Genomic DNA, 24,750 nt, shown 5'->3' on the forward strand with positions numbered 1-24,750 from the left:
TTTTGCCTTAAAGATAACTACCTCTCATATTTTTTGATCTGCAAAGCTACCTGTACTGCTTATCATTTTACAATGTCCCGTTCAGACTTGACTCGAATTTTATGATTTATTGTATTCACATTCCTAATGATGGCATCTTTATTCTTCGTATGTACAGTAACTCTTCCAAGCAATGAACGTACAGGACATGCTGAAGTGATTGGTTTTACTATGGCCCATTCAATAGATGTATTGTTATTTTTAATTGGTCCTGGTATGAATTTTACTTCTTCATAGTACTATGACAGCTCTCCTTGTTATCAGTTGAAGTTCATCCACTGGTGTAGTAAGTGTTGTGTAGTGCACTGGGTTTTCCTAATCAAAAATTGCGAAGATATTCGAATCTGCCTAAATTAAACTAAACATTATAAAATTGTCAAATCAAATATGAAACTCTTCAAACAATTAATAGGACAACAGTCTATTACAAAATGGAAGAAGTAAACTAGAAGACAATTTGTTTCACATGCAACTTAAAAAGGGAAAATTACCAGGAATTGCAGATAAAAGCAGATAAATTTACTCCTAAAGAATAACAGAAAAAGAATATCGTTGTAAGTATGGAAAAGACGAAAATTACATCTAAAACTGTGATCAATGAATCATTGAGCATAAACTTAAGAGATAAGAACACTTCATATGCCATTTAATATGGGTGTGTATTACTTTAAAGAACTACTCAATGAGCCAATGGATACACTGATGAAAAGCCTTGTAACATTTTTAACAGCTGCCATTGTTCGATCTCATTTCATAATGAAAGTTTAGAAATAACTTTTAGGGTTGAAGTGATAAGAAGAAATGATACAAACAAGAAGTTATCATAAAATTACAGAAGAAGGAGAGTTAGATGTCACAATCACTGTGAGAAAGTTATCAAGATGACATGATATGTGGCTCATGGATGATAACGAAAATATGCATGTTGGGAAATTACTTATTATGGAAATATATATTTGAGTTTATAATTGCTTCGAATAGTTTCACAGTCTAGCACTAAGACGATACTGTACATTCAACAACAATTGCAGTGTATTAAATTCCGGTGAAGCTGATTTGATCAAAGGTAAGTAGGTATGCTGTATTAGTGCTTCCCAAAGTGCAAGCTGCAGGCCTCGTGGAGTGGTGAGGAATTTTCTGGGAGGCCGTCAAAAATGGCCCCAAATTATAGAAGCTGAATTAATTTTAATCTATAATAATAAAAAGGCATATATATATATATATATATATATATATGTGTGACTGCCATAACTCCAAGAAGAAAGAAACTAGAAACCTGAAAGCTTGCATCCATACTAAGTGGACCGTAAGGGTGCGTACTTGGGTATTATTACTTATTTTAACCAAGTGTTTGGGCATCTTTTTCCTGAGGCAAGCTCGCGAAACAAAACACACAAAAAACGTTGTTCCTTATTTAACAATGTATAATACATAGAAAAGCCAATTCATTTGGTAACAATGAGTTTCAATAATGGCTTCTATGTCATTTCGCTAAGCAAAAAAAAAAAAAAAAAATGTCTTAATATTGTTGCTAGTCTATGTACTAAAAGAATAAAATGAAATACATGAGCTATAAAATTAAAAATGTACTTATTGATTTCTTAATCTAGAGCTTCCACTGATAAAATTCAGAGAAAAAATTAAGTTTAAAATTCAATTAATATCTTTTCTTGCATTTTACATTTTATGTACTTGTTTCTGGGGTAGATCACCTCACACTATATCTTTACTTCAGGCTTATTTAATAATTTCTTCAAACACTTACAAGGTTTCACGGCCCCTATATGCAAGATCTTAATAACCAGACATTAAACGAACTATTCTATCTGGATAAATATATTTTGACTTTTATGACTCCTTTTATTTCAAAAAATTAAATGCGGCGTGACACAAAATGTACTGGGTTTTATATAGTTTTGTTAACGCAACGAATGGTGGCTTATAAAACTAACATTCGGGATTCGATTCTACACCCCGCTATACCCACTTTTGTAATCGGAAAGTCCTGTCATATCACAAAAGGAAAATTTGACAGCGAAGACTTCAAGCATTAGTGAAGGCTATGGAGAGCACAGAAATATAACTAATGAATAACTTTGGTTAATTAAATGTTGAAATGTATATATTTGGTTCTTGAATATTAGATCTGGTTGTTACGTTTCTCCTGCAGCTTCCAGCAGCGTGGTGGTAACAACAACAAAATTTTACTCCATTATCTATAAATATTTTTTATTTTATATTTAGATTTATTTCTTGTATAAGAAACAGAAAGGTTAAGATTTTATTTCTGATACGTTTATTTGGAACAACATAATATTTATATATACCAATATGAGGGTAAATAAAATTAATTTTGACATTTTATGCGTACAAGGCAACTTTTGTCACAAGATATATTAAAAATTCTGTCTATATTTTTTTATCAGTTAGATCAATAGAGGGTGTTCAGGGTGCTTAAACTAGCAATCATTTCATACGATAAAGGTAATGCTGTGCTGTTACCGTTAGCCTAACGAAGTGTAATTGGTAGTTTTAAAGAAGTCGATCTTAGATATATAAGAAAGTAAATGAGATAGTGTTTATCCGAAGTGATACAAGTACAAATGGTATGTAATTTTGTCATTTACTATTGTGCTTATTTTATAAAAAAATAAAACGAGTCGCCCTATATTGGTAGGGGTAATAGCGGTGTGTTGTCAGTGTCAGTTCCTTTCCCCATCCGATGGATGATTGAGTAAATTAGTAAATATAGTTTTCCCAAATCTTGCGGGAAAAATAAGAAAAACCCTGATTTTTAAATTTCAAAACTGCTTTCATTTTGCTTCCATTCAGAATGGCGATTTGCGCGGCCAAATTTATCTGTAGTAATAAAGTAATATAAAATCATTGTTGTATGAACTAGTGAAGCATTTGTGGAATGGTCAGGCCTTAGCTACTTCTAGAAGGACCTGGCAGTACGCTCCTAGGAAATTTTTGGAAATATAATTCTATGAGATTAAGATTTAATCTTGAGCCATTTAAACTAAATCACACTGCATACGTGCAGTGTAATATATTTAGGTAAAAAAGGAAATCTTGATATTAAGCTGGTGCTATCATGAAAAAGATGTCTGGTCATAGCGTAACTGGCCGTACTACTTCCTAATCTCTGAGACAGTGTCCAGTGGTTGAACCAAAAACCTATCTTTTTTTTTAATCTGAAAGTAATCTATGAAGGTTGAAATGTTGTTCTCTCCTTATTAATAAGTGTTAATACCCATACCAGCTGTTCTGACATACAAAAAGTTCAACTGTGAGTGTATTCATTAATTTAACATTAGTGTGATAACATGAATCTAATGATGTATAGGCTATTCAATGACTGAAAACACCCCAAATATTTTTTGTGCATTGAAATAGGTGGTTTTGTGAATTTTGAATAATGAAAATTACACAACATTAGATTCCACAGTAAAATAAGTAGATTTTACTGCAATTTGTTTATGTAATAACTATCAAAAAATATTAACAATCATGGTTATAGATTGACTTTTTGTACCAGTGCAAATAACTTTACTTCATTTGGTAATCAGAGGTTTTGTATGAAACTTGTAACAAGGAGAGAGAAAATGTGACCCTAATAAAATGCTTCAATATCTCTTCTCATGAATTTATATTGATAAATGAGATTAAAACTCACCAAGAAATGTTAAAAGTCAAGTGTGAACTTGCATATTTACAGATGCATGTCTGTTATGATGTAAAACAAACCATTATCAAGGTAATTTATCTGCTTGTATTTATGTTCTGTTAATTGGAATTATGTGTGTGTGTGTGTGTATGTATAAAATTATGAATTATCAAGTAAGGACCACCTAACTAATTATACAGGTTTTATTGGTTTGTTTTTTTTATACTAAAGGACCAGTAGGTATATACTAGTGAATTTGTAGTTTTATTTGTATTTTAAATAGAAAATGCTTCTAGATTAAAAAAACAACAACAACAAAAACCCATTAGCAGTGAAGGCCAACTTCAGGTGACTGACAGCGAGTTTGAACTTAATGCTTCAGTCTTCCTGGCAGGTCTTAATTTTACATATTTTTCCCTTGATTTCCATATACCATTATAGTGTACTACATCTTGTTTGGCATAGATAGCCTAGTAGTCTTGTGCCATTAAACATGAAATACCTACCTACCTACCTTAGCAGTGAAGAGCATGAAGAGAGTTATTGTTTGATATATCACTGACTCTTATCAGCCAATCACCCAATACCCTGTTTTGGTACTAGTATGTGTTTGTTGGTTATTATTAAATGGAAGAGGAATGTTTAGCAATCATGGCCATTATATTAGAGTTGATTTACAACTAGTGGGGATGTGGTTGCCTTGAATTGAAATAAACAATACAAACTCAGCATGTAATACTATTTTTATTTTTTTCATTGGTTGTTTGATGTACAGTAACTTAGCTTTTATTATGGGAGATTTATATATATTCTCAACTGTGACTTCACACTTGGAAACTTCAATAGCTGAGAACTGTAATTATAAGGGAATCCCCAGTTGAAGTTAGCTCTTACTAAAAGGTCTAACTAAGCTACCTCAAAATAAAACAGGCCAAAAAAAAAGGCTGAACTTCATGAAAGACATATTTCTATTTTCACAATTATGGCAACATGAAATGTTTTGTATCTCAGTTGGTATTGGAAGGCTCAAGGTTTTGTATATTTGGTGAAAATGGTTTTGGTAGCAGTACTTCTTGCATGCAAAAATATTTATGTATCATCGTGGCTATTAATTGTGAATCTATAAACATAGCTATGGCAGAATTAGTAAAGTGTATAAGGTATATATTCTTTAATATTGTTAGTAGGTGTAAGCTACAGAGAACATAGCAATAACAAAATATCTTTAGTACTTTATAGGACAATGTTATTAAATTTAAATATCTTAATTTGTTTCAAGAGTGGGATTGTTTTGGTGAAAAATAAAATAGTTGTATTCCTTTGTTCTCTTAAGTAACCTGGCTTAAAGTCAGTTCACATAATAAAAAATTAGTTTTCCTCTCTTAACATTTTTATAAACTTGAACATTTAGTTTGTAACTAGTCTAAGTTTAGTGCTTATGTAGATGAGGGTGAGAGTGTAGATTTGGTATATATAAATTTTCAGAAAACATTTAACAAAGTGCCACATAAAATATTTGTAAAAACATCTAGGTATGGAGGATAAGTTAACAAACTAGACAGAAGAGTTGCTAGATGGAAGAAAGAGGGTTGTTACAAATGTAGTTCAATCAAACTGGATTAATGTCACAAGTAGGGTACCTCAGGGCTTAGTCTTAGGACCATTGCTCTTTTTGATTAGATCAATGACTTAAATAAAGGAATGGTCAATAAATTACTTGCATTTGTAGATGATATCAAGGTATTGATTGGGAGCTGCTAGCTGTGAAGAGGATGCTGCTGCTTTACAAAAGGATTTAGATTATTTAGTGAGTTGGGCAAATAAATGGGAGTTGGGTTTTAATATATAATAAATGCAAAATAATGCATATAGGTTATTATAATTTGGATGGGAATAACATTAACAGTGTCATGAAAGAAAGGGATCTTGAAGTAGTTGATCAGTCTGTAAAGCCATCTAATCATAGACTTGTTGGTTAATTAACCCAACAAATATAACCATAAATAAACAGCAGGGAAATACTGCTTAGGAAATAAATATAGATTGTCACTTATAACAAGAGACTATATAACAGCCATTCTATGTAATAACTTCATGTACACTATCTTGTACACTAAACATTCTGTCTGTACATATTGGACCAATTAAATATCCCTTCCTTCCCTGTGATTCATCATAATGGTCTGTTCCAATACAGGGAAAGAACTATACAACATTTTGGTGGTATACATGCTTTATATTTGTTACATACATGTACAGTATTTTGGTGGTTTATATGTTGTCTTTCATGTATGATATTTTTGTTCATTGTTTACTTGTATAAGTAGTTTCATAAATTGTCTAATTTCACTAATGATACATTGATGCCAAGAATGACTGATAGTTTGCATGTCTAACTGGTTTGTGTTTAGAGCATAATCATATAAGATCATCTGCTACATCTACTGTGGAGAGTTGAACCCCCTCAGTGCTATTTCAATGGGGAGCGCATATTTAGAAATATCTTAGTTTAAGCTCTGAAATTGAAATTTTATTGTCTATTTTTAGTTTTTAAAATTGGTTGGGTATTATAATTTTAATTTGTGAAGTGCTTTCCTTGGTGTTAGTACATGTGGCTTGTAAGTTGAAGTTAGGAGTTTTTAATTTTTTTAATCATACATGGATGGTAAAGGTTACATGTAATTTACTTTTGATGATTCTGTTGGTGGTGGTGGAAGAGATGACCTTGATGGATCAATTGTCTCATTATTCCACTAATGCTTGTACAGTTATTACTCTTTGTAACAAAATTAAACACCTGTACATCTAATTAGATTTTGTGTTTCAGGGTTAAGTACAAATGAAAATTAATCCTATATTTTATTTTTGGTGTAGGCATCCAACAGTCCCAAACCTGGGCCAGGAGGAGGACCTCCAATGATGGTACCCACTGTTCCCCCATTTGGAGTGAGTGTATTAGTAATAGTATCTGGTTTGATTGTCTTTTAATAACCTTTAACCCTGAGATGAATAAGTCCCAAAATGTGCATGGTGCAATTGTTTAGAAATACACCTGTTTATATATACAGTTTACAACTGCTAAAATTTAAAAAAAAAACTTGGACTGTTGGTTTATATACCATATTAATTCTGCATTGTGGTTTCTTGTATGTTATTTTAATGATTTAGTTGGTAAACAACTCTAAAGAAATATACTGAATGATATTAGTGACTCTTGTTTTTCCACTAAAATATATATATGTGTATATGTGTGTCTTTATCATAGCTTAAATTATAAAAATACTTTTTGGAAACTTGCAGAAATATAACTTGTATGGCAGTATTGTTTCATAGTTGCTATGCTGGGTTTATGCATATGACATAGTTAACATTTTTGAGGTATTATGCATTATACTTTTCACTGTTTTGAAACATTTTATGAAATATTTTCATCTAATCTTAAGCCCTTTATACAGCCCAACAGTCAGCTGTAACACCCTGGTTGAGAAACACAAGTGTAAGCTATACTGTAGCTTTTATTAATGTGTATATGTGTGTCTTTATCATAGCTTAAATTATAAAAATACTTTTTGGAAACTTACAGAAATATAACTTGTATGGCAGTATTGTTTCATAGTTGCTATGCTGGGTTTATGCATATGACATAGTTAACATTTTTGAGGTATTATGCATTATACTTTTCACTGTTTTGAAACATTTTATGAAATATTTTCATCTAATCTTAAGCCCTTTATACAGCCCAACAGTCAGCTGTAACACCCTGGTTGAGAAACACAAGTGTAAGCTATACTGTAGCTTTTATTAATACTTTGTATTATAAACTGTATGTTAAAGTTTTTTTTTTTGTAAGGATAAATTAATTAGTGCTGAAAAGAATAAACCAGTTATTTTATTTATATTTATTAATTGTAGTATTTTTAATCTGTGGTCTTTCACTAGAGAGTTACAGGTAAGAATAAAGAATTTACACTTTAGGTGAAATTTGAAATGACAGTGTAGATATAAATAAACCCCTCATTAGTCAACAATGTCAAAAATATGAAACTAAAATTGAACACGTGCTACGGGGATGTTAAAACATATTTGAGATCTGAACAATATAACATGATAGAACTAACATCAAAAAACAAAACATGTACAAATTTATTTGTGAAAAGAATCTCGCAAAACATAAATAATCATTCAAAACCAAATGATAAGAAAAAGAGGTCAGAGAAACTTAGTGTGCCGTACTTTGAAATAATATTTTTTTGTTTACTTAACCCTCTCTCTGTTGGCTTGGTCACTTTGTCCTAACTTGTAACTCCAAAATAACTATCAGGGTTTCTATACTATAACTTTTAATATTCCTTGGTTATCTTCCCAAATTTTTGCAAGCTTTTAGTAAACATTATAAATCTTTTGTACACAAAAAATATTGGGCCTTTTAATTGTTTTTAGTAAAACTTTGTGAATATATCAAGTGAGTGTTTGCTGTTCTGAGTGATTTTCATGTTAAGGCTACAAGTTGTTAATCAGTTGACAAATGTGTATCACGTGTTACTGTATAAAGCTATGTGAGCATATCTTATGAAGAATTTTATCATTCTGAATTCATATAATTATCCAACTTTTACATTTTATTTGCTTTTATAATAATAAAGAATATATTTGAGAAACGGAAATATCACGTGACATTTTTCTCTCAGTAGCTGATGAAATTTAAGCCTACCTTTTCATACAAATGGTAATATAACATTAAATTTTATTTACTCAGATAATAGATCTAAGAACAGAGTAATGACAAAAAGTATGCTGTATACTGTAATTCATGTTTTTGGCTCTCTAACATACAACTCTTTAAGTCTTACTTGTTGATGTGAAAACTGTAAAGGAGAATTTCAAACTGAAAATGAAAGACAATTCTCTATTTCAAACAAAATGTAACAAATCTTTTGATATACTAAAACCATGGCTTTCTTGGGAATAAGTAACATTGTATAAAATATCAGAAGTAATGGTAATTTGTGAAAAAAAGGATGTGACAAGTAGGTATAGCAAATGTTTGATATTTTAGTTTATTGCTGTAAACAAATGAGATTTAGGATTAACAAGATTGTTTTCCCTTAGTAATATTTGATTATAATGAATAATTTAAGTTCATACTTTCCAGAGGTGTGGTAAGAGAAGACTAAGAGGACAAATGTTAGTTCTTATGGTTGAAGACTTAAAACTATAATGTTGATTATCTATGTTTGATGCCAAGGTTATTCATATACAATAGTAATAAAGTAACTTAAATACATTTTGAATGTCTTTATCTGATATACAAATTGGTCTGGCTGTAGTAAGAGGGTTAAGATTTTGTGGACCTCTCACCACACTTGTGTATGTTGATTCTATTACACTATGTAACACAAATTTTGTTCCTGGATAGTATGTGTTATTTCTTCATTGCTTATGTTATAAAAGTACAGAAAATGGCCATTATACCCTTCAAACTTTGCTTTTGTGACCTGGATAATGAAATTTAGAAACTAACTTATTTTCTATGTAAAAACAAGCAAATTTTCACTTACATAAGGTCTGAATAAAACAACATATGAATCAAGATTTACTTCAGAAGTGAGTAGTTTTTCGAGATTTGCGACTGTAATATAAATAACTTTCACGTATCAGCCTCCAAATATAGTCTTCCATCATGTTTTCATGATATGCTTCTTTGGTAGCAGTGTTCAAAGATCATTTTATCTTGGTGGAAATGCTCACCTTGCTCCTCTAAGTATGCTCCCAGGTTCTCATGAATTTATCAAGATGACAATCAAGGATATGGACTTTTTAGGACATCCTGCAGCCCATTTTGCTGTAATTCTTCACCAGAGCCTCAACCAGTTCCACATCATTTTCAGCCTTGTGATTGTCCAAGAAGCCCCAAACCACTGCAACAAAGCTGCCCAAAGCTTTCTATGCCTTCCTACTGAGCTTCTTTGGGAATTTTGTGCACTCCAGGATCAGACAGCTTAAGGACGAAGTCTTGAAGGTACTTGAAGGCTGCAGACTTCTCATCAAGTGCTGTGACAAATTGTTTCATAAGACCCCATTTTATATACAATGGTGGGAACAACACCTTTTTGATGTCCACTAGTGGCTCACACTTGACATTGTTCCTCTCCACAGAGAACTTGGTCTGTTGTGGCAAGTGTTTCCTGTTTTAGTGTGCTACATTGTCCCTGCTGTATAATATAAAATCTTGTTATTCAAGCAAGCAAAAATTGTCCGTCTTACCTTCTAGAGTTTTTTTTTTGCAGTGCTTGCACGTAAAATGAAGTGCCTAAGGCTTGTCTTGATCCCCGACAGACATGCCGAAATATGCCTTGTAGGCTTTACACATTTTAGCAGATGCGGTCACAGGTTACTTTTTTGCTCTTGTCTTGATAAATTAGCCACATACGTAGCAGAATGCATTAGTATTTGTCAGACCTCAGTCTTTAGAACTTTAGTTCTGTCTTCAGAAATGTTCCACTGTTCAGAAGTCTGATAAAGATTTCTTTTACCAGCCTTTTTGCTTGTATTTTTATCCGACAAAACTGGTGTCTCTTGCCATCTCTTCTCAGCAAGATGGTCTAGCACAGAGAAAGTGGAATGTAATCTTGTTGGTACATCTTGAATCAACTGGTGCTTTACCACATTCTGTTGCTGCTGTTTTACTTTAAAAGTATTAGTTGCTGGAACACTTCATACAGTTCCTGCAAGCCTTCTTGCAACAACATTTTAGGAGACAGGGTCTATCTGTATTGCCATATTGATACAAAAATGTAACATATGTCCTGCACATCTGACCCCATAGTCTCTTCCCATAACTCCTGTTTGTAATAGTTGAATGCTTAACATGATGTTGGCTTTATTTCTATGAATCACTGCTTGCCATTTTGTGGGAGGGATGCTATAAGTGTAGACCACTTTGTTTAACCTCATGCCAACATTCTTTTGTGTGATGGACACGCAATGCTTGAACTTCTGATCCTTTGTGATCAAGTGAGAGGCTGTTGTTGCATGTGCTTCCATTCTGAGCTATGTTCAGATATATGTTAATCTGTCTGCTATTCATTGCTTGATCAGTTCAAACATTTTGGTCTTTACTGATGTATACTTTAGTGAAATCTTGTCTAAAATGGTTTCTTCACCTTTAATTGTAGGATAACAATAGATAAACTTGCAGCATTATTGGATATTGGTTGTCCCTTCACAGTTAGCATCCAGCTTTTTGTGGGTCATCTCTGCATTTTTCAAAAAACACCCAAGCAACAGACATGTTTTCAATTTCTGCAATGAAATGGCAAACAAAAAATGTACTGCCATTGTATAATATGGAGTGGTGTACACATATGGGGAGTTGGGGAGCAATGCTAAAAATGTACTGCCATCATGTAACATGGAGGGATGTACACACATGGGGGTGGGAATAATGATAAAAATGTACTGCCATCTTGTAACATGGAGGGATGTACACACATGGGGGTGGGAATAATGATAAAAATGTACTGTCATCATGTAACATGGAGGGATGTACACACATGGGGGTGGGAATAATGATAAAAAATGTACTGCCATCTTGTAACATGGAGTGGTGTACACATATGGGGAGTTGGGGAGCAATGCTAAAAATGTACTGCCATCATGTAACATGGAGGGATGTACACACATGGGGGTGGGAATAATGATAAAAATGTACTGTCATCATGTAACATGGAGGGATGTACACATATGGGGAGTTGGGGAGCATTGCTAAAAATGTACTGCCATCTTGTAACATGGAGTGGTGTACACATATGGGGAGTTGGGGAGCAATGCTAAAAATGTACTGCCATCATGTAACATGGAGGGATGTACACACATGGGGGTGGGAATAATGATAAAAATGTACTGCCATCTTGTAACATGGAGTGGTGTACACACATGGGGGTTGGGGAGAAATGCTAAAATTGTACTGCCATCGTGTAGTGTGGAATGATGTACACAAGGTGGTTGGGGGTATTGCTATTTCTTATACCTGAAGTAGTGTTATGTGTAATTACTACTGTTAGCATATATTTTGAGTTGTATCTGTTCTACCATAATGCATCTCTTAGAATGTATTGTACTCTGCAGTTGTTATGATATTAATTTGCCCCCATGTTTACTGTAATGATCTGCCCCAATGCTTTCTTACAGTAACAAAGCATATGTTTCATTGAATAATTGTCATGTATAAGTAAAAGTTATTATAAAATTAAGTATAAAGGTACATTTATGTACCCCAAGACAAACCTTCAGAATTCTAACTGGGGATGAACTTTCAGGAACAACCCTGATGTATTCTAATAGCAGAGAAGAAAAAGTTAGAAAAATGGTACTTTTTTTGTAAAGGTATCTAAACATTGTTATACAATATACATGTAAAACAGTTTATGGGATTTTTTTTTGTATTTTGTGAATATATCTGTTATAATGTAGTTTGTAGGAAGTTTGTTTATGTAGTTTTCAATTTTTATACCTTATTTGTTGGTCACTCAGATCATTGTTACTGTGATTAAGTGCTGATAACATGCAAATGTTAGAGTAATTTCATTTCTTTGTTTAGCAGAGTACTCCTCCAAGAAGTGGAGAAAGGGTATGTTTATTATTCTGGATGTTACCTTCTTAAGTAACATCACTTATAATTAATTGCACTAAGGCTGTCATTGAAGTGGTGATTAATCCAATATTTGTTAAACTCATAGCTGCAACAGCTGGAGTAAAATCAGTACACAAAGATTTTTAAGAAACATTCAAGTAGCCATTATTTTATTTTTTAACAAAGGCAAATGCTTTAAATATAAATACTTTTTTTCGTAAGTGATGTTAGCATGCTTTGTATTTATGATATAAAACTGGAAGAATGTGTTAGTGTCAGATGTTGTATTATATGTGTATTTTAGTTAATGTTGTGTGTTAAATATATTTTTGTTCTTAAACTTCTTACTGTGTAAAAGTTTTGCAATGTTTTTCAGTACAAGACATTAGTATTTATGCTAATCTATTTAAGCAGGAAAAATGTTTTTTCTTTCTTTCATGTTATATGAGAAATGTTGAAGGTAGTTGTAAGTTACCAGAAGTGAAATTAAGGTTTTTCTTTGTATTAAAATTTAAAAAAAAATTGCATATTGTATAGATGTAAGTTGATATTATTTCATTATGATATACTGTGTATTTCAACATTTGTACACAGCCTAAAATTTAAGTGCAATGTTTAGGTTCAGTATAGGGCTTAAGTCACAGAACCTTCACAGCTTATAAACCAGATTGACGATTTTATCCAAAACTGTTAATGTGTTGAATCTGTTTATGATTTATGCTGTTGGGTTAAAACCAGTGACAAAGATTTTTAGTTATTTTCCACATGCTTTAAGTTGTATTTCAGTACATCTACATGTTTACCACATGTATAAAGCCACTGCACCTAGGGTTAATAAGTCAACCATTTCTTTAACCTTTAAAAAAGTTGGATGAATATTTGTGTGAATTCTGTTGATAAATACATAACTGTATACATGACAAAATGTAAACATTTTTCAGATGTTATCACTATATAAGATTATTTGAAGATAACCAGTAGCAAACAACCTAACTAATTACTCATCTACTCTCACTAGATATGAAAGATGTAGTTTTATTAATAATAATTTATATTAATCTTGGGAATATAAAAATGATGGCTTCTTTAATAGTGTAGACTTTTTGTTTAGAATCTTGTTGCAACCTATTAAACTAAAGCTAAGCTAATCTTTTATCACATGCCTGACCTCTGTAGCAGTTTGTCATCAATTTAATATTTTATCACATTATCTGATACATGTAGCAGTTTGTCATCAGTTTAATATTTTATCACATTATCTGACACATGTAGCAGTTTGTCACCAATATAATGTTTTATCACCAAGCTAGTTTTTCACCACCTTGTTTGTAAGTCTTCAGTAAAGTGTTAACTGTAACGGCTTATTCAGTTGAAAGGAATGGAGAAAGTTGTGTGTTAAAGTACTTACTGTGCAGCTTCTGAAAGCTGAGATATTGTACAATGACAACAGTGGATAAGAAACCATGTGCTGTGTTATTACAAGTAAAACTACTGTTCATGTTACTTAGAATCTGTATGTAGGAGGATTCATTGAAAGGTTGTGTCCAAGCTACAAACTTTCTTGCTGTCAATGGTGAGATTACAAAATCTTGAGGAGAAGACTAGTTATCTAATCAAGAAATTCCTTCAGTATTTTGTGAAATATGATGGAACAATTCATTTCATGTAACCATGTCACAGTCAGATTTGTAAATTTTCAGTGGGACTTGCAAGTTTTTGCCCTGTAAGTTACATGACTTCAATCCAGTACTACTGAGCTATGACTTCTAAAAGTATTTTAAGGTTGGACAGATAATGCAGAAAATATGAAGTCTTTTGCATGAAATATTCACAAAGAAAATCCACTTCCTCTCTAATTAAACGTAGGTAATTCTTATATTTTATCACTTGTGTAAGAGCAAAGAAATTAAATCTTAAAAACAAAATAATACCAGGGCCAATTTAGAAGCATGAATGACTCCTTATACATTATCTTTACATCAAATGTCAAAGCTTTATAAGAAGCATCTAGAATCAGTTGTCTAGAAAAGATGTTTCTGGTTGCTCTTCTAGAAAATCATACACTGATATTTATGATGATGATGTATTCTGTGTATAAAAGTCAACAATACTTGGAATACCACCATATCCTCATTTCATTAGAGTGTGGTTCTATCTGTCATTTCCCACTCCAAGTGGAGATTGTTTAGTCAGCTCATTCATTACTTTGTTTCTCAGTATTTCTGTAATTGTTGGCCATTTACAGTTTTCTACATGAAACAATATCTCTGTCCTTCTTTTTGGTTTTTAAACTAATTTTTCCAGCTTTATCTCTTTCCAAATTTTTTGCAACCATGTTGCCATTGATTTCACTGTAGTTTTCTTTTCTTTTTCAACTACGCTATATGGTGGTCTCTGTATGGAAGTGATAGATCTCATTAGGGTCAGTTTTTCTTAACCTTGGTTTTTCTTTCTTTAAATTGCATAAACTTGTTTGATATCATTGTTCTGGGAAAGACTAGAGCTAATATATTTACACATTTTCAGTCAGCAAGAAATAAGGTGCCATGTATTAATCTTGTTTCTGTATACTTTATTTCTACATTGTGTGTCTAAATACAGTAATTGTTTGCTTGAAAAACCATGTAAATGTTTGTGTTGATAATCTTTATTTTTTTCTAACTTAGATTTGATAATCTAATTATTTATTAGTTACAAGTATTTTTTACTATACACATAATAAGACAGGAATGTAGGGCAGAGAAATTGCACACTTTTTGTGACTATAGCAATTTTTTGTGTGCAGTTAATTATAACTAGAATGTATAACACAGCTGTACAGTTTTTGTTGTTGTCCAGTTTATTACCACAAGAATATATAATGCAGCTGCACAGTTTTTGTTGTTTGGTTTACTACCACTAGAATGTATAACATAGCTGCATCGTAAAAGAATTTTTATTTCATTTACCACATCTGACATTTCCTTGGATTTTTAGATGCCCCAGTCAGCAGTGGGTGCTGGATTTATGCCACCAAGAGCTCCACCACCAGCAGATACTACTAGACCACCTCCAATGATGGTACCTTCACATTTCTCACCAGGTGTCCCACCAACAACATATGCTATGGGAGCCTACCCAGGACAACCTAGTAAGATTCCTACTTGGAAATATTGATGCTTTTAGTGTCGATGTTTTTCTTATAGTAATTGAGTTTACTGATACATGTTCATTGTTTTGTTTTTAAAAACAATTTGATAATACACTTGCTGTACACAAATCATTCGCAAAGAAACTTATTATGACCTCACGTCTGTAGGGTTAGTTTTCTCAGTGTTTTATTTTTTTAAAATCACATTTTACTATTTCATTAATTAAAGATAAAAGACTCAAATTATTATTTTTATTATTGGCGTACTTACAGAATAACATATTTTAGTCAGTGAAGGCAAAAGACTGTTATATTTTTTAAAATAATAAATAAGGTTTGAATTTCATGAAGAGATTGTTTACAAATATAAATATTTTAAAAATTATTTAATTGTAGAAAACTATTTACTGAAATCAAATGTAGGTTTCACTGGGGTGATGGTAGTTGTTAGGGTAAATTATAACTTGTGTATACTATATTTATAAGCCAGCAAAGAATGATTTTTATCATTAGAGGTAATAGAAATATCTTAAAATAAATATAATTGTAAGTTATTACTTATTAGTGTTAAAATGGATAATTTTTTTTTAAATCCAGATCCACCAATACCCACTCCTCCAGTCATTTCTGCTCCTCCTACAGTATCGGGTCAACCTGTGCCAAATTCCTCAGCTAATACAAAGTCAGAGAGCTCAAGTCCAGTGAAACAGGTCAGTGTTTGGTGTTTTTCACCTAACTGGTGACTACATACATCTCTCTTTGGTGCCAGGTCAGTTTCTGTGTTTTTGTTAGACAGGTTCATTTGTAACTTATATTACACAGTTGTCAATTTCTTTTCTTAACCTATACATGAAATTTATGAAGAAAAGATTACAAAGAGACCTAATATAAGCTTTGATTAACTACTGCTACTGCAAGAGACTAGTTTCACTGAATTCCCAGCTCACTGCTACTACATGGAAGAACAAAGCAAATACCCCTCATTGTGGATTCCTGTATGTGGTGAGGGAACCTCCCAAGGAATGTTCTGTTCTTTCAGTTTACCTCTCTCCTTCGGTGTGGATGTCTGTACGTGGTGAGGGGATCTCCCAGGGAAGGTTCAGTTCTGTCTGGTTACCTTCTCTGGGATCTAAACATCCACCCACGTGTTTGCTGTGTGTGGCAACCTGTGAAGGGGAGGAGAGGATCCTGGTGGTTGAGTGGTCCAACCCTAACACACCACTTTGGCCTTGAATTCCTGCAGATGGGCAGCCTTTGGGTGGCCCCCCTTGGGTCAGTTGGCTGGTCCACTTGGGCTAGAGTCAACCAAATACCAGTGTTGGAAGTTCTCAATGGGTGTTGTAGACATTGTGCCTTATGCTGGTGTTTGGGTATAGTGCTCATGAAACCCTGGCGTTGCTAAATTGTCTTTGCATGACATTGTAGTGTGTCCCCTCGTAGGGCTCCATGGTTGTTGGGGTCAGTGGGTACCGAAATTTTTCTTTTTCCTATGGATCCTCCTTCAAAAAATTTAAATAAAATAGTGAAAAAACAGTCAATTGGTAAACGACCACGTCTTGAAAACTCTGAGCAGCAATTTTCAACATCTGTAAGACACGTACCTCATTTTCTTATATTACATTCTCTTTCAGAAAAACCTTTAGGGCAAATGTCCCCCTTTTTTATTCAGAAGGGAGTAGAGGGTCTTGCTGGCTCTCCAAAGTCAGTAAAGAAGCTTCGATATGGAGACATATTGGTTGAAACATCCATATCCCAACACAGTGAACTCCTCTTGAATTCAAAGACAATTGGGGATATACCTATTGAGGTTACCCCTCATTCTACCCTGAATTCATCACGAGGAGTTGTTGTTGAGAGGAATTTGAAGAACATTCCCAAGTCAGAGATTCTCACTGGATCGTCCACTCAAGGAATTTCTGCAGTGAGGCGTGTATCCACTCACAAAGATGGAATTATGATGCCGACCAATATCCTTATTCTGATATTGACATCACCACGTCCACCTGTCACCATCAAGGCAGGTTATCTTAATTGCAGGGTGTGGACGTACATTTTAAACCCTCTCCGATGTTTCTAGTGTCAGCGGTTCGGTTACTCAAAGATATCATGTCGTTGTTCCTTGATGCGTGCTCATTGTGGTGACAAGGATCATGATGCCTATGATTGTGAAACAGACCCTTATTGCATCAATTGCAATGGCTTTCACCTGTCCTACTTTCAATCTTGCCCTAACTGGTTGGAGGAAAAAGAGGTACAGCATTTGAAAACAATTTATAACATTACTTATCCTGAGGCTCACAAGTGGCTGACCACCATTTCATTTCGGATGTATGCTTCTGCACTTCGTTCCACTACTACAGTGAGAGTGCATAGAGATCTCTCTGTGCCTTCAAAAGAATCATTCTCAAAACAAATGAAAAGTCTTTTTATCTCCATGGTTAAAAAAGGTGATGAAACTACTTCAACACCCATCTCTGTCCCTTCCATACATTCCAACAAATCTCAAGATCCCCTTCCTTTTTTTGGGTTCTGGTATTTCCTTGGATATATCCTCTTCTCACAGCCCATGATGCAAAACGATCATTTGTTCACATCCTCAGTCCCTAGAATCCTCTTCCAACAGCAAAGACCTGTCCAATCAGCCTAGGGTAGGATCTGTGGAGGTGTAGACCTCCCTCAAATAAAGACAGTAAAGAAAAAAGAGGTGGTCATAAACAGGAGGGTTCTCCACCCAGTTCACCTACACATAAATAAAAATGGCCACCTTGATACAATGGAACTGTTGAGGTTTACATTCTAATCTGGATGACATCAAAACACATTGCTTTCCAGCAGGCCCGAGCACATGCTCAGTGGGTAAGACATCAAAGCCAGAAGGAGTCTTGGATTAAGTTCACAACCAGCATATCTTCTGCTAACAGTTCCAAAGTTATATGGGACTAGGTTTGAAAGATCAGTGGGCTGTATAATTCTGTCCCCCTTTCAATCTTGCTCTCTGATGGCCAAGAAGTAGCTGATACCCGGAGCATTGCTGATATTCTAGGTGAAAGCTTTTGCCGGGTATCTAGCACTTCTGCTTCTTCCTTCACCTCCTTAGCCATCAAGACTCGGGCAGAGCGATCCCCTCTTTCCTTTTGAGTTGATTATCTGTGATTATAATCATCCGTTTACACTGGTGGAACTCAAACTGTTCCTTCATCAGTCGGACCTGATGATGTACACTATGAAATGCTGTGCCATCTACCTCCTTCTTCTCTTCCTATTCTTCTGATTGTTTTTAACTGGATCTGGCAGGAGAATGTATTCCCTGATGCCTGGCACCAGGCTATAGTCCTGCCTTTCTCTATGCCTGAGAAGGATGCTAAAATTCCTTCAAACTACTGTCCAATTGCTCTGAGTTGTCTCTGTAAGACTTTAGAGAGGTTGTTTAATGCTCATCTTGTTTGATTCTTTGAATCAAACAACCTCCTCTCATCCACCCAGTGTGGGTTCTGACGACAGCGTTCCACCATGGACCACCTGAATCGACTTGAAACATCCATCAGAGAAGCCCTTCTTAAATGACAATATTTTGTTTCAGTATTCTTTGACATTGAGAAGGCTTATGATACAACATGGAGGTATGGCATTTTGCGAGATCTCCATATATATGGGTTATGTGACCTTTTGCTTATTTTTATTAATTTTTTAATGGACAGGATATTAATAATTTGTGTGGGTTCGACACTTTTCCGTTCTTTTCTACATGAACTTGGAGTCCCTCAGGGCTGTGTTTTGAGTGTCACACTTTTCAGTATAAAGATTAATACCATCACTGAACAATTCCTTATATCTGTTACAAACGGGCTTCATGTCGACAACTTTCACATCTGTCAGTTGTCAAACGTGAGGTATATTGAGCGGCAGCTACAGACTACCCTCAATCATTTATTGAAGTGGACTATGGCAAGTGGCTTTAACTTCTCTCTGTTTAAAACCGTTTGCATACACTTTTGCTGCCAACGAGATATTCACCCTGATCCTGAGCTCCATATTGGCAAAGTTGTGCTGCCTGGAATCCTTGAGACAAAGTTCTTGGGGCTTATCTTTGACTGTAAGTTCACCTTTATGCCACACATCAAGCAGCTACAGGTCAAATGTACAAGAGCACTGCACATCCTGTGTGTCCTCTTTTTCACCACCTGGGGAGCAGATTGATGTTCTGTGCTAAAGATATATCGTCCTTTTATTCCTTTGAAACTCAACTATGGATCACTGGTCTATGGCTCTGCCAGGACTTTGTCCTTAAATATACTTCGAAACTTGATTCCTTACCTAAGCATCCCACCTTGGTTTGTGTTTCCTTTCCTCGGTGGGCTGTACTTTTTCAGAATAGACAATCTGCCATTGCTCCTTTTGGCCTTCGTATCCAGGCACAGTTGGAAGAATTAGGTCTGTCCTTGGATAACTGCTGTATCCACTGGTCAGCCAATCCCACCATGGCTTCTTACAGTCCCCAAATGTGACCTATTTTTAAGTCATGTTAGAAAAGCAGACACTTGTGATTGGAAATACTGTCTGTTATTTGCTGAACATCTTTTGTACCATTCCTCCATTCCTATTTATACAGATGGTTTGAAATCAGGTGACTGTATTGGCTCTGCCATGGTTTGTTGTGGTTTGGTGGTTGCATGTAGAATCCCCTCTACATCTTCTGTGTTCACTGCTGAACTGTACACCGTTTCTCTTGCCCCGGATCATTTAGAAGTTAAGCAGTACTCAAACTGCACTATTTATACTGACTCACTTAGTTCTATACTGGCCCTGGAATCGCATCTCGCTAGTTCACATCCTTCTTCGGTCATCGTCAGGTTCACAAAGAAAGAGGTAACTGACCGGAAGCTGACCACATGTTTGAAAGGGGTTGTGTAACTGTGTGTCGAAATGTAGAGGGCGGTATTAGATGTTTGAAAATTTAATTTTATTTATTTTATTATATTAATATAGGTATAAAGGCATTCCTTTATATTGGTTTATACTGCCCTCTACATTTCGACACACAGTTACACAACCCCTTTCAAACATGTGGTCAGCTTCCGGTCAGTTACCTCTTTCTTTGTGAACCTGACGATGACAAAAGAAGGTCGAAACGTTGTTCGCTCTTCTATGTAAAATATTTTCTCAACCCAAACGAGCCGTTTTTGCATATAAATTTCTCAACAAGTGGGTTTTCTCGACATCACTGATTATTAGTTCACATCCTGTTTTCACTGATATTCAAAACCAACTGGCCCATTTCTCTTTAACATCTATATCTATCCAGTTTTTTCTGGACACTGGGCCATGTTGGTATTTGTGGGAATGAGCTTCCTGATGCTGCAGCTACATCTATCTGCTCTGGCACTATCACTGCTGTGTTTATTCCATACATGGACTATGGTTCTGTTTTTAAGGCTTGGCTCCATGCTAGCTGGCAGTCAATTTGGAGTGAGCAACGTGAAAACAAGCTTTTCCAAATAAAACCCTGTATTGGACTTTGGCCATCTTGTTCCCATAAGGATTGGAAAAAGGAAGTTGTTATAACTAGACTACACATTAGTCACAGTTAAACTCATCATTTTCTTTCATCTTGAACTGGTGCACCAATGTGTAGTCTGTGATACTGAGGTCACAGTAAACCACATTTTACTTTTTTGCCATCATTATGACTCTCAACGACGGCGCCATTTTAACATATTTTGTCTTAAGGTTTGTCCATAATGTTAGTGTTATTTGACACTGTTCACCTTGGATATGTTTTTAGATTTTTTAAAGGCCATCAATCTTTTTAATGCCATTTAAGTTTTTAATTTATACATTAGACCTTTTTTCATGAGATTCCCTTTTAAGAATCACAGTCCATCTAGTTTGATTTGAAATTAGAAAATGGCCGTAAAGTCAAATAACTCAAAATGAGGACTGGAAAGACCAACTTCAGGTAACTAATGCTGCTGTTCAAACTGCCTGTTAGTTATCCTGGGGAGTTGTTATTAAAATTTTGCTACAAGTCTTTTAAAGCTTTTTTTACTTTACTTTTTGAAAATGGCCATGATGTCAAATAACTCAGAACCAGGACTGGAAAGGCCAACTTCAGGTAACTGATAGTGGTTTTCTTAGTCTTCCTGGCAAGTTATGATAATTACAGTTATGCTACAGAAAGTCCTCTACAAGTCCTTTATAATTTCTCTTTCTGTAGTTTTTCTTTTAACGCTGTAGACTAAATGTAACATTGATTTTATCCTTTTAACTTTGTTTTATTCTACCTTAATGTCCTTTTATAAATTTCCTAATTTTACTTTAATTTTAACTTTTCACTGGATGTTTGGCACAGATAGCCTAGCTGCTTTGTGCCATAAAACACCAAATCAACCAACCAGTACATCAGTATCTTTAGAGACACCTTAGAATCTACTTAGTTCATCCAAATCTGTACATTCACCCTAGGATCTACTCAGTTTACCAGTATCTGCAGAGACACCTTAGAATCTACTTAGTTTACCAGTTTATCAGTAGAGACACCTTAGAATCTACTTAGTTCATCCAAATCTGTACATTCACCCTAGGATCTACTCAGTTAACAGTATCTGTAGAGAAACTGTGGGATCTACTCAGTTTACCAGTATTAGTAGAGACACCTTAGAATCTACTTGGTTCATCAGTATCTGTAGAGACACTTTAGAATCTACTTGGTTCATCAGTATCTGTAGAGACACCTTAGGATCTATTTAGTTCATCAGTATCTGTGTAGACACATTAGAATCTACTCAGTTTACCAGTATCTGTAGAGACACCTTAGAATCTACTCAGTTTACCAGTATCTGTAGAGACACCTTAGAATCTACTCAGTTTACCAGTATCTGTAGAGACACCTTAGAATCTACTCAGTTTACCAGTATCTGTAGAGACACCTTAGAATCTACTCAGTTTACCAGTATCTCTAGAGACACCTTAGAATCTACTCAGTTTACCAGTATCTCTAGAGACACCTTAGAATCTACTCAGTTTACCAGTATCTCTAGAGACACCTTAGAATCTACTCAGTTTACCAGTATCTGTAGAGACACCTTAGAATCTACTCAGTTTACCAGTATCTGTAGAGACACCTTAGAATCTACTCAGTTTACCAGTATCTGTAGAGACACCTTAGAATCTACTCAGTTTACCAGTATCTGTAGAGACACCTTAGGATCTATTTAGTTCATCAGTATCTGTAGAGACACCTTAGAATCTACTCAGTTTACCAGTATCTGTAGAGGCACCTTAGAATCTACTCAGTTTACCAGTATCTGTAGAGACACCTTAGAATCTACTCAGTTTACCAGTATCTGTAGAGACACCTTAGAATCTACTCAGTTTACCAGTATCTCTAGAGACACCTTAGAATCTACTCAGTTTACCAGTATCTCTAGAGACACCTTAGAATCTACTCAGTTTACCAGTATCTCTAGAGACACCTTAGAATCTACTCAGTTTACCAGTATCTGTAGAGACACCTTAGAATCTACTCAGTTTACCAGTATCTGTAGAGACACCTTAGAATCTACTCAGTTTACCAGTATCTGTAGAGACACCTTAGAATCTACTCAGTTTACCAGTATCTGTAGAGACACCTTAGGATCTATTTAGTTCATCAGTATCTGTAGAGACACCTTAGAATCTACTCAGTTTACCAGTATCTGTAGAGGCACCTTAGAATCTACTCAGTTTACCAGTATCTGTAGAGACACCTTAGAATCTACTCAGTTTACCAGTATCTGTAGAGACACCTTAGAATCTACTCAGTTTACCAGTATCAGTAGAGACACCTTAGAATCTACTCAGTTTACCAGTATCTGTAGAGACACCTTAGAATCTACTCAGTTTACCAGTATCTGTAGAGACACCTTAGAATCTACTCAGTTTACCAGTATCTGTAGAGACACCTTAGAATCTACTCAGTTTACCAGTATCTGTAGAGACACCTTAGAATCTACTCAGTTTACCAGTATCTGTAGAGACACCTTAGAATCTACTCAGTTTACCAGTATCTGTAGAGACACCTTAGAATCTACTCAGTTTACCAGTATCTGTAGAGACACCTTAGAATCTACTCAGTTTACCAGTATCTGTAGAGACATCTTAGAATCTACTCAGTTTACCAGTATCTGTAGAGACACCTTAGAATCTACTTAGTTTACCAGTATCTGTAGAGACACCTTAGAATCTACTCATATCAATTTATATCAGTTCATAGTTTCATACTTAGTTGATTAAAACATTGTTCCTTCAAATACTTTTAATTGTTCATCTTTTGTTTTCTAATGTTGTTTGTTATCAAAAAGTCTGTTATAAGTCTGTAGGTATTGTTGAATGTTCAACATTTATTTTATTAAGACAGGCATTACTGAGTAACCATGATGGTTGGCTGCATTTCAAAAGGCTCTGAGTTTGATATGCCACCAAACACACTTCCCATTTTGTGGACTTTATAAATATAACAATCATTTCCACTGTTAAGTTAAAACTGTTATAGGAGTGGTTATTCACCGGTTGTCTTCCATCTGGTCAGCAACTCTGAATTACGGATGCTAAGCCTGAATCTGAAGAGCTCCTGATTTGGATAGTTAGTTTCTATATCATGTTATTGTTTTATTATGAAAATGTGAACTGCTTCTTGTAAGAAACTTGCATGAGATGTGAAGTGTTACAAAATGTTGATGAAAGGTGTGACACTAAAAAAAAAGAAACTCTTGGTTTTAATTTGTATGTATTTGAACTTTACTATTTGTTTTGGATATTGAAGGAATATTTGGTATTCTTCATGAACTACAGAAAAGTAATTGGACTGAGCACAAAGCTCCAGATGGGAGAACTTACTACTATAACCATGTGACTAAGCAGTCCAGCTGGGAGAAACCAGATGAACTTAAGACTCACACAGAGGTAAGGAACTTAGAAGTATATACTGTTTGTATTAGTTATAGAATTTTATATTATGGTGACCCTAAGGACTCAGATGGAAATAAGTTTGTTCTTTCAATAAATTCACTAGATTCATGGATGAAATATGTAGAAAAAAGAAGTCAACTGCCAAATTTGTGTAAGGAACATTAAATCACACCCAAAAGTATATGTTAACAATCTGATTGGAAAGAGATGAAACATAAGTTGAGATGTATTAGTAACAGTTTCCACTTAAATCGACTCAGAAACTTGGAAAAGACCAAAACTTTAACACTGTAGTAAAGCTATTCCAAACAATGTGTTTGTTAAACTACCTAA

General features: G+C 34.5%; 1 protein-coding gene across 5 annotated transcripts in view; it reads left to right on the plus strand.

Annotated features, from left to right (window-relative positions):
• The first annotated feature begins 2,483 nt into the window (after positions 1–2,483).
• Prp40 (pre-mRNA processing factor 40) overlaps positions 2,484–24,750 on the plus strand; it is a 64,959-nt gene continuing 42,692 nt past the window's right edge. The window contains exons 1-7 of one of the 5 annotated variants that reach the window (XM_076504503.1): positions 2,496–2,645; positions 6,584–6,655; positions 7,448–7,488; positions 12,312–12,338; positions 15,318–15,471; positions 16,069–16,181; positions 24,301–24,411. In XM_076504503.1, coding sequence (XP_076360618.1) covers positions 15,318–15,471; positions 16,069–16,181; positions 24,301–24,411 — 378 coding nt within the window. In that variant the 5' untranslated portion in view covers positions 2,496–2,645; positions 6,584–6,655; positions 7,448–7,488; positions 12,312–12,338. Of the gene's footprint in view, positions 2,646–6,583; positions 6,656–7,447; positions 7,489–12,308; positions 12,339–15,317; positions 15,472–16,068; positions 16,182–24,300; positions 24,412–24,750 lie in introns of all 5 variants that reach the window. The other 4 variants (XM_076504504.1, XM_076504501.1, XM_076504500.1 and 1 more) reach the window with 4 other exon arrangements.

Source organism: Tachypleus tridentatus, chromosome 6 (assembly GCF_004210375.1).
Source record: "Tachypleus tridentatus isolate NWPU-2018 chromosome 6, ASM421037v1, whole genome shotgun sequence".
NCBI classification, from domain to species: domain Eukaryota; kingdom Metazoa; phylum Arthropoda; class Merostomata; order Xiphosura; family Limulidae; genus Tachypleus; species Tachypleus tridentatus.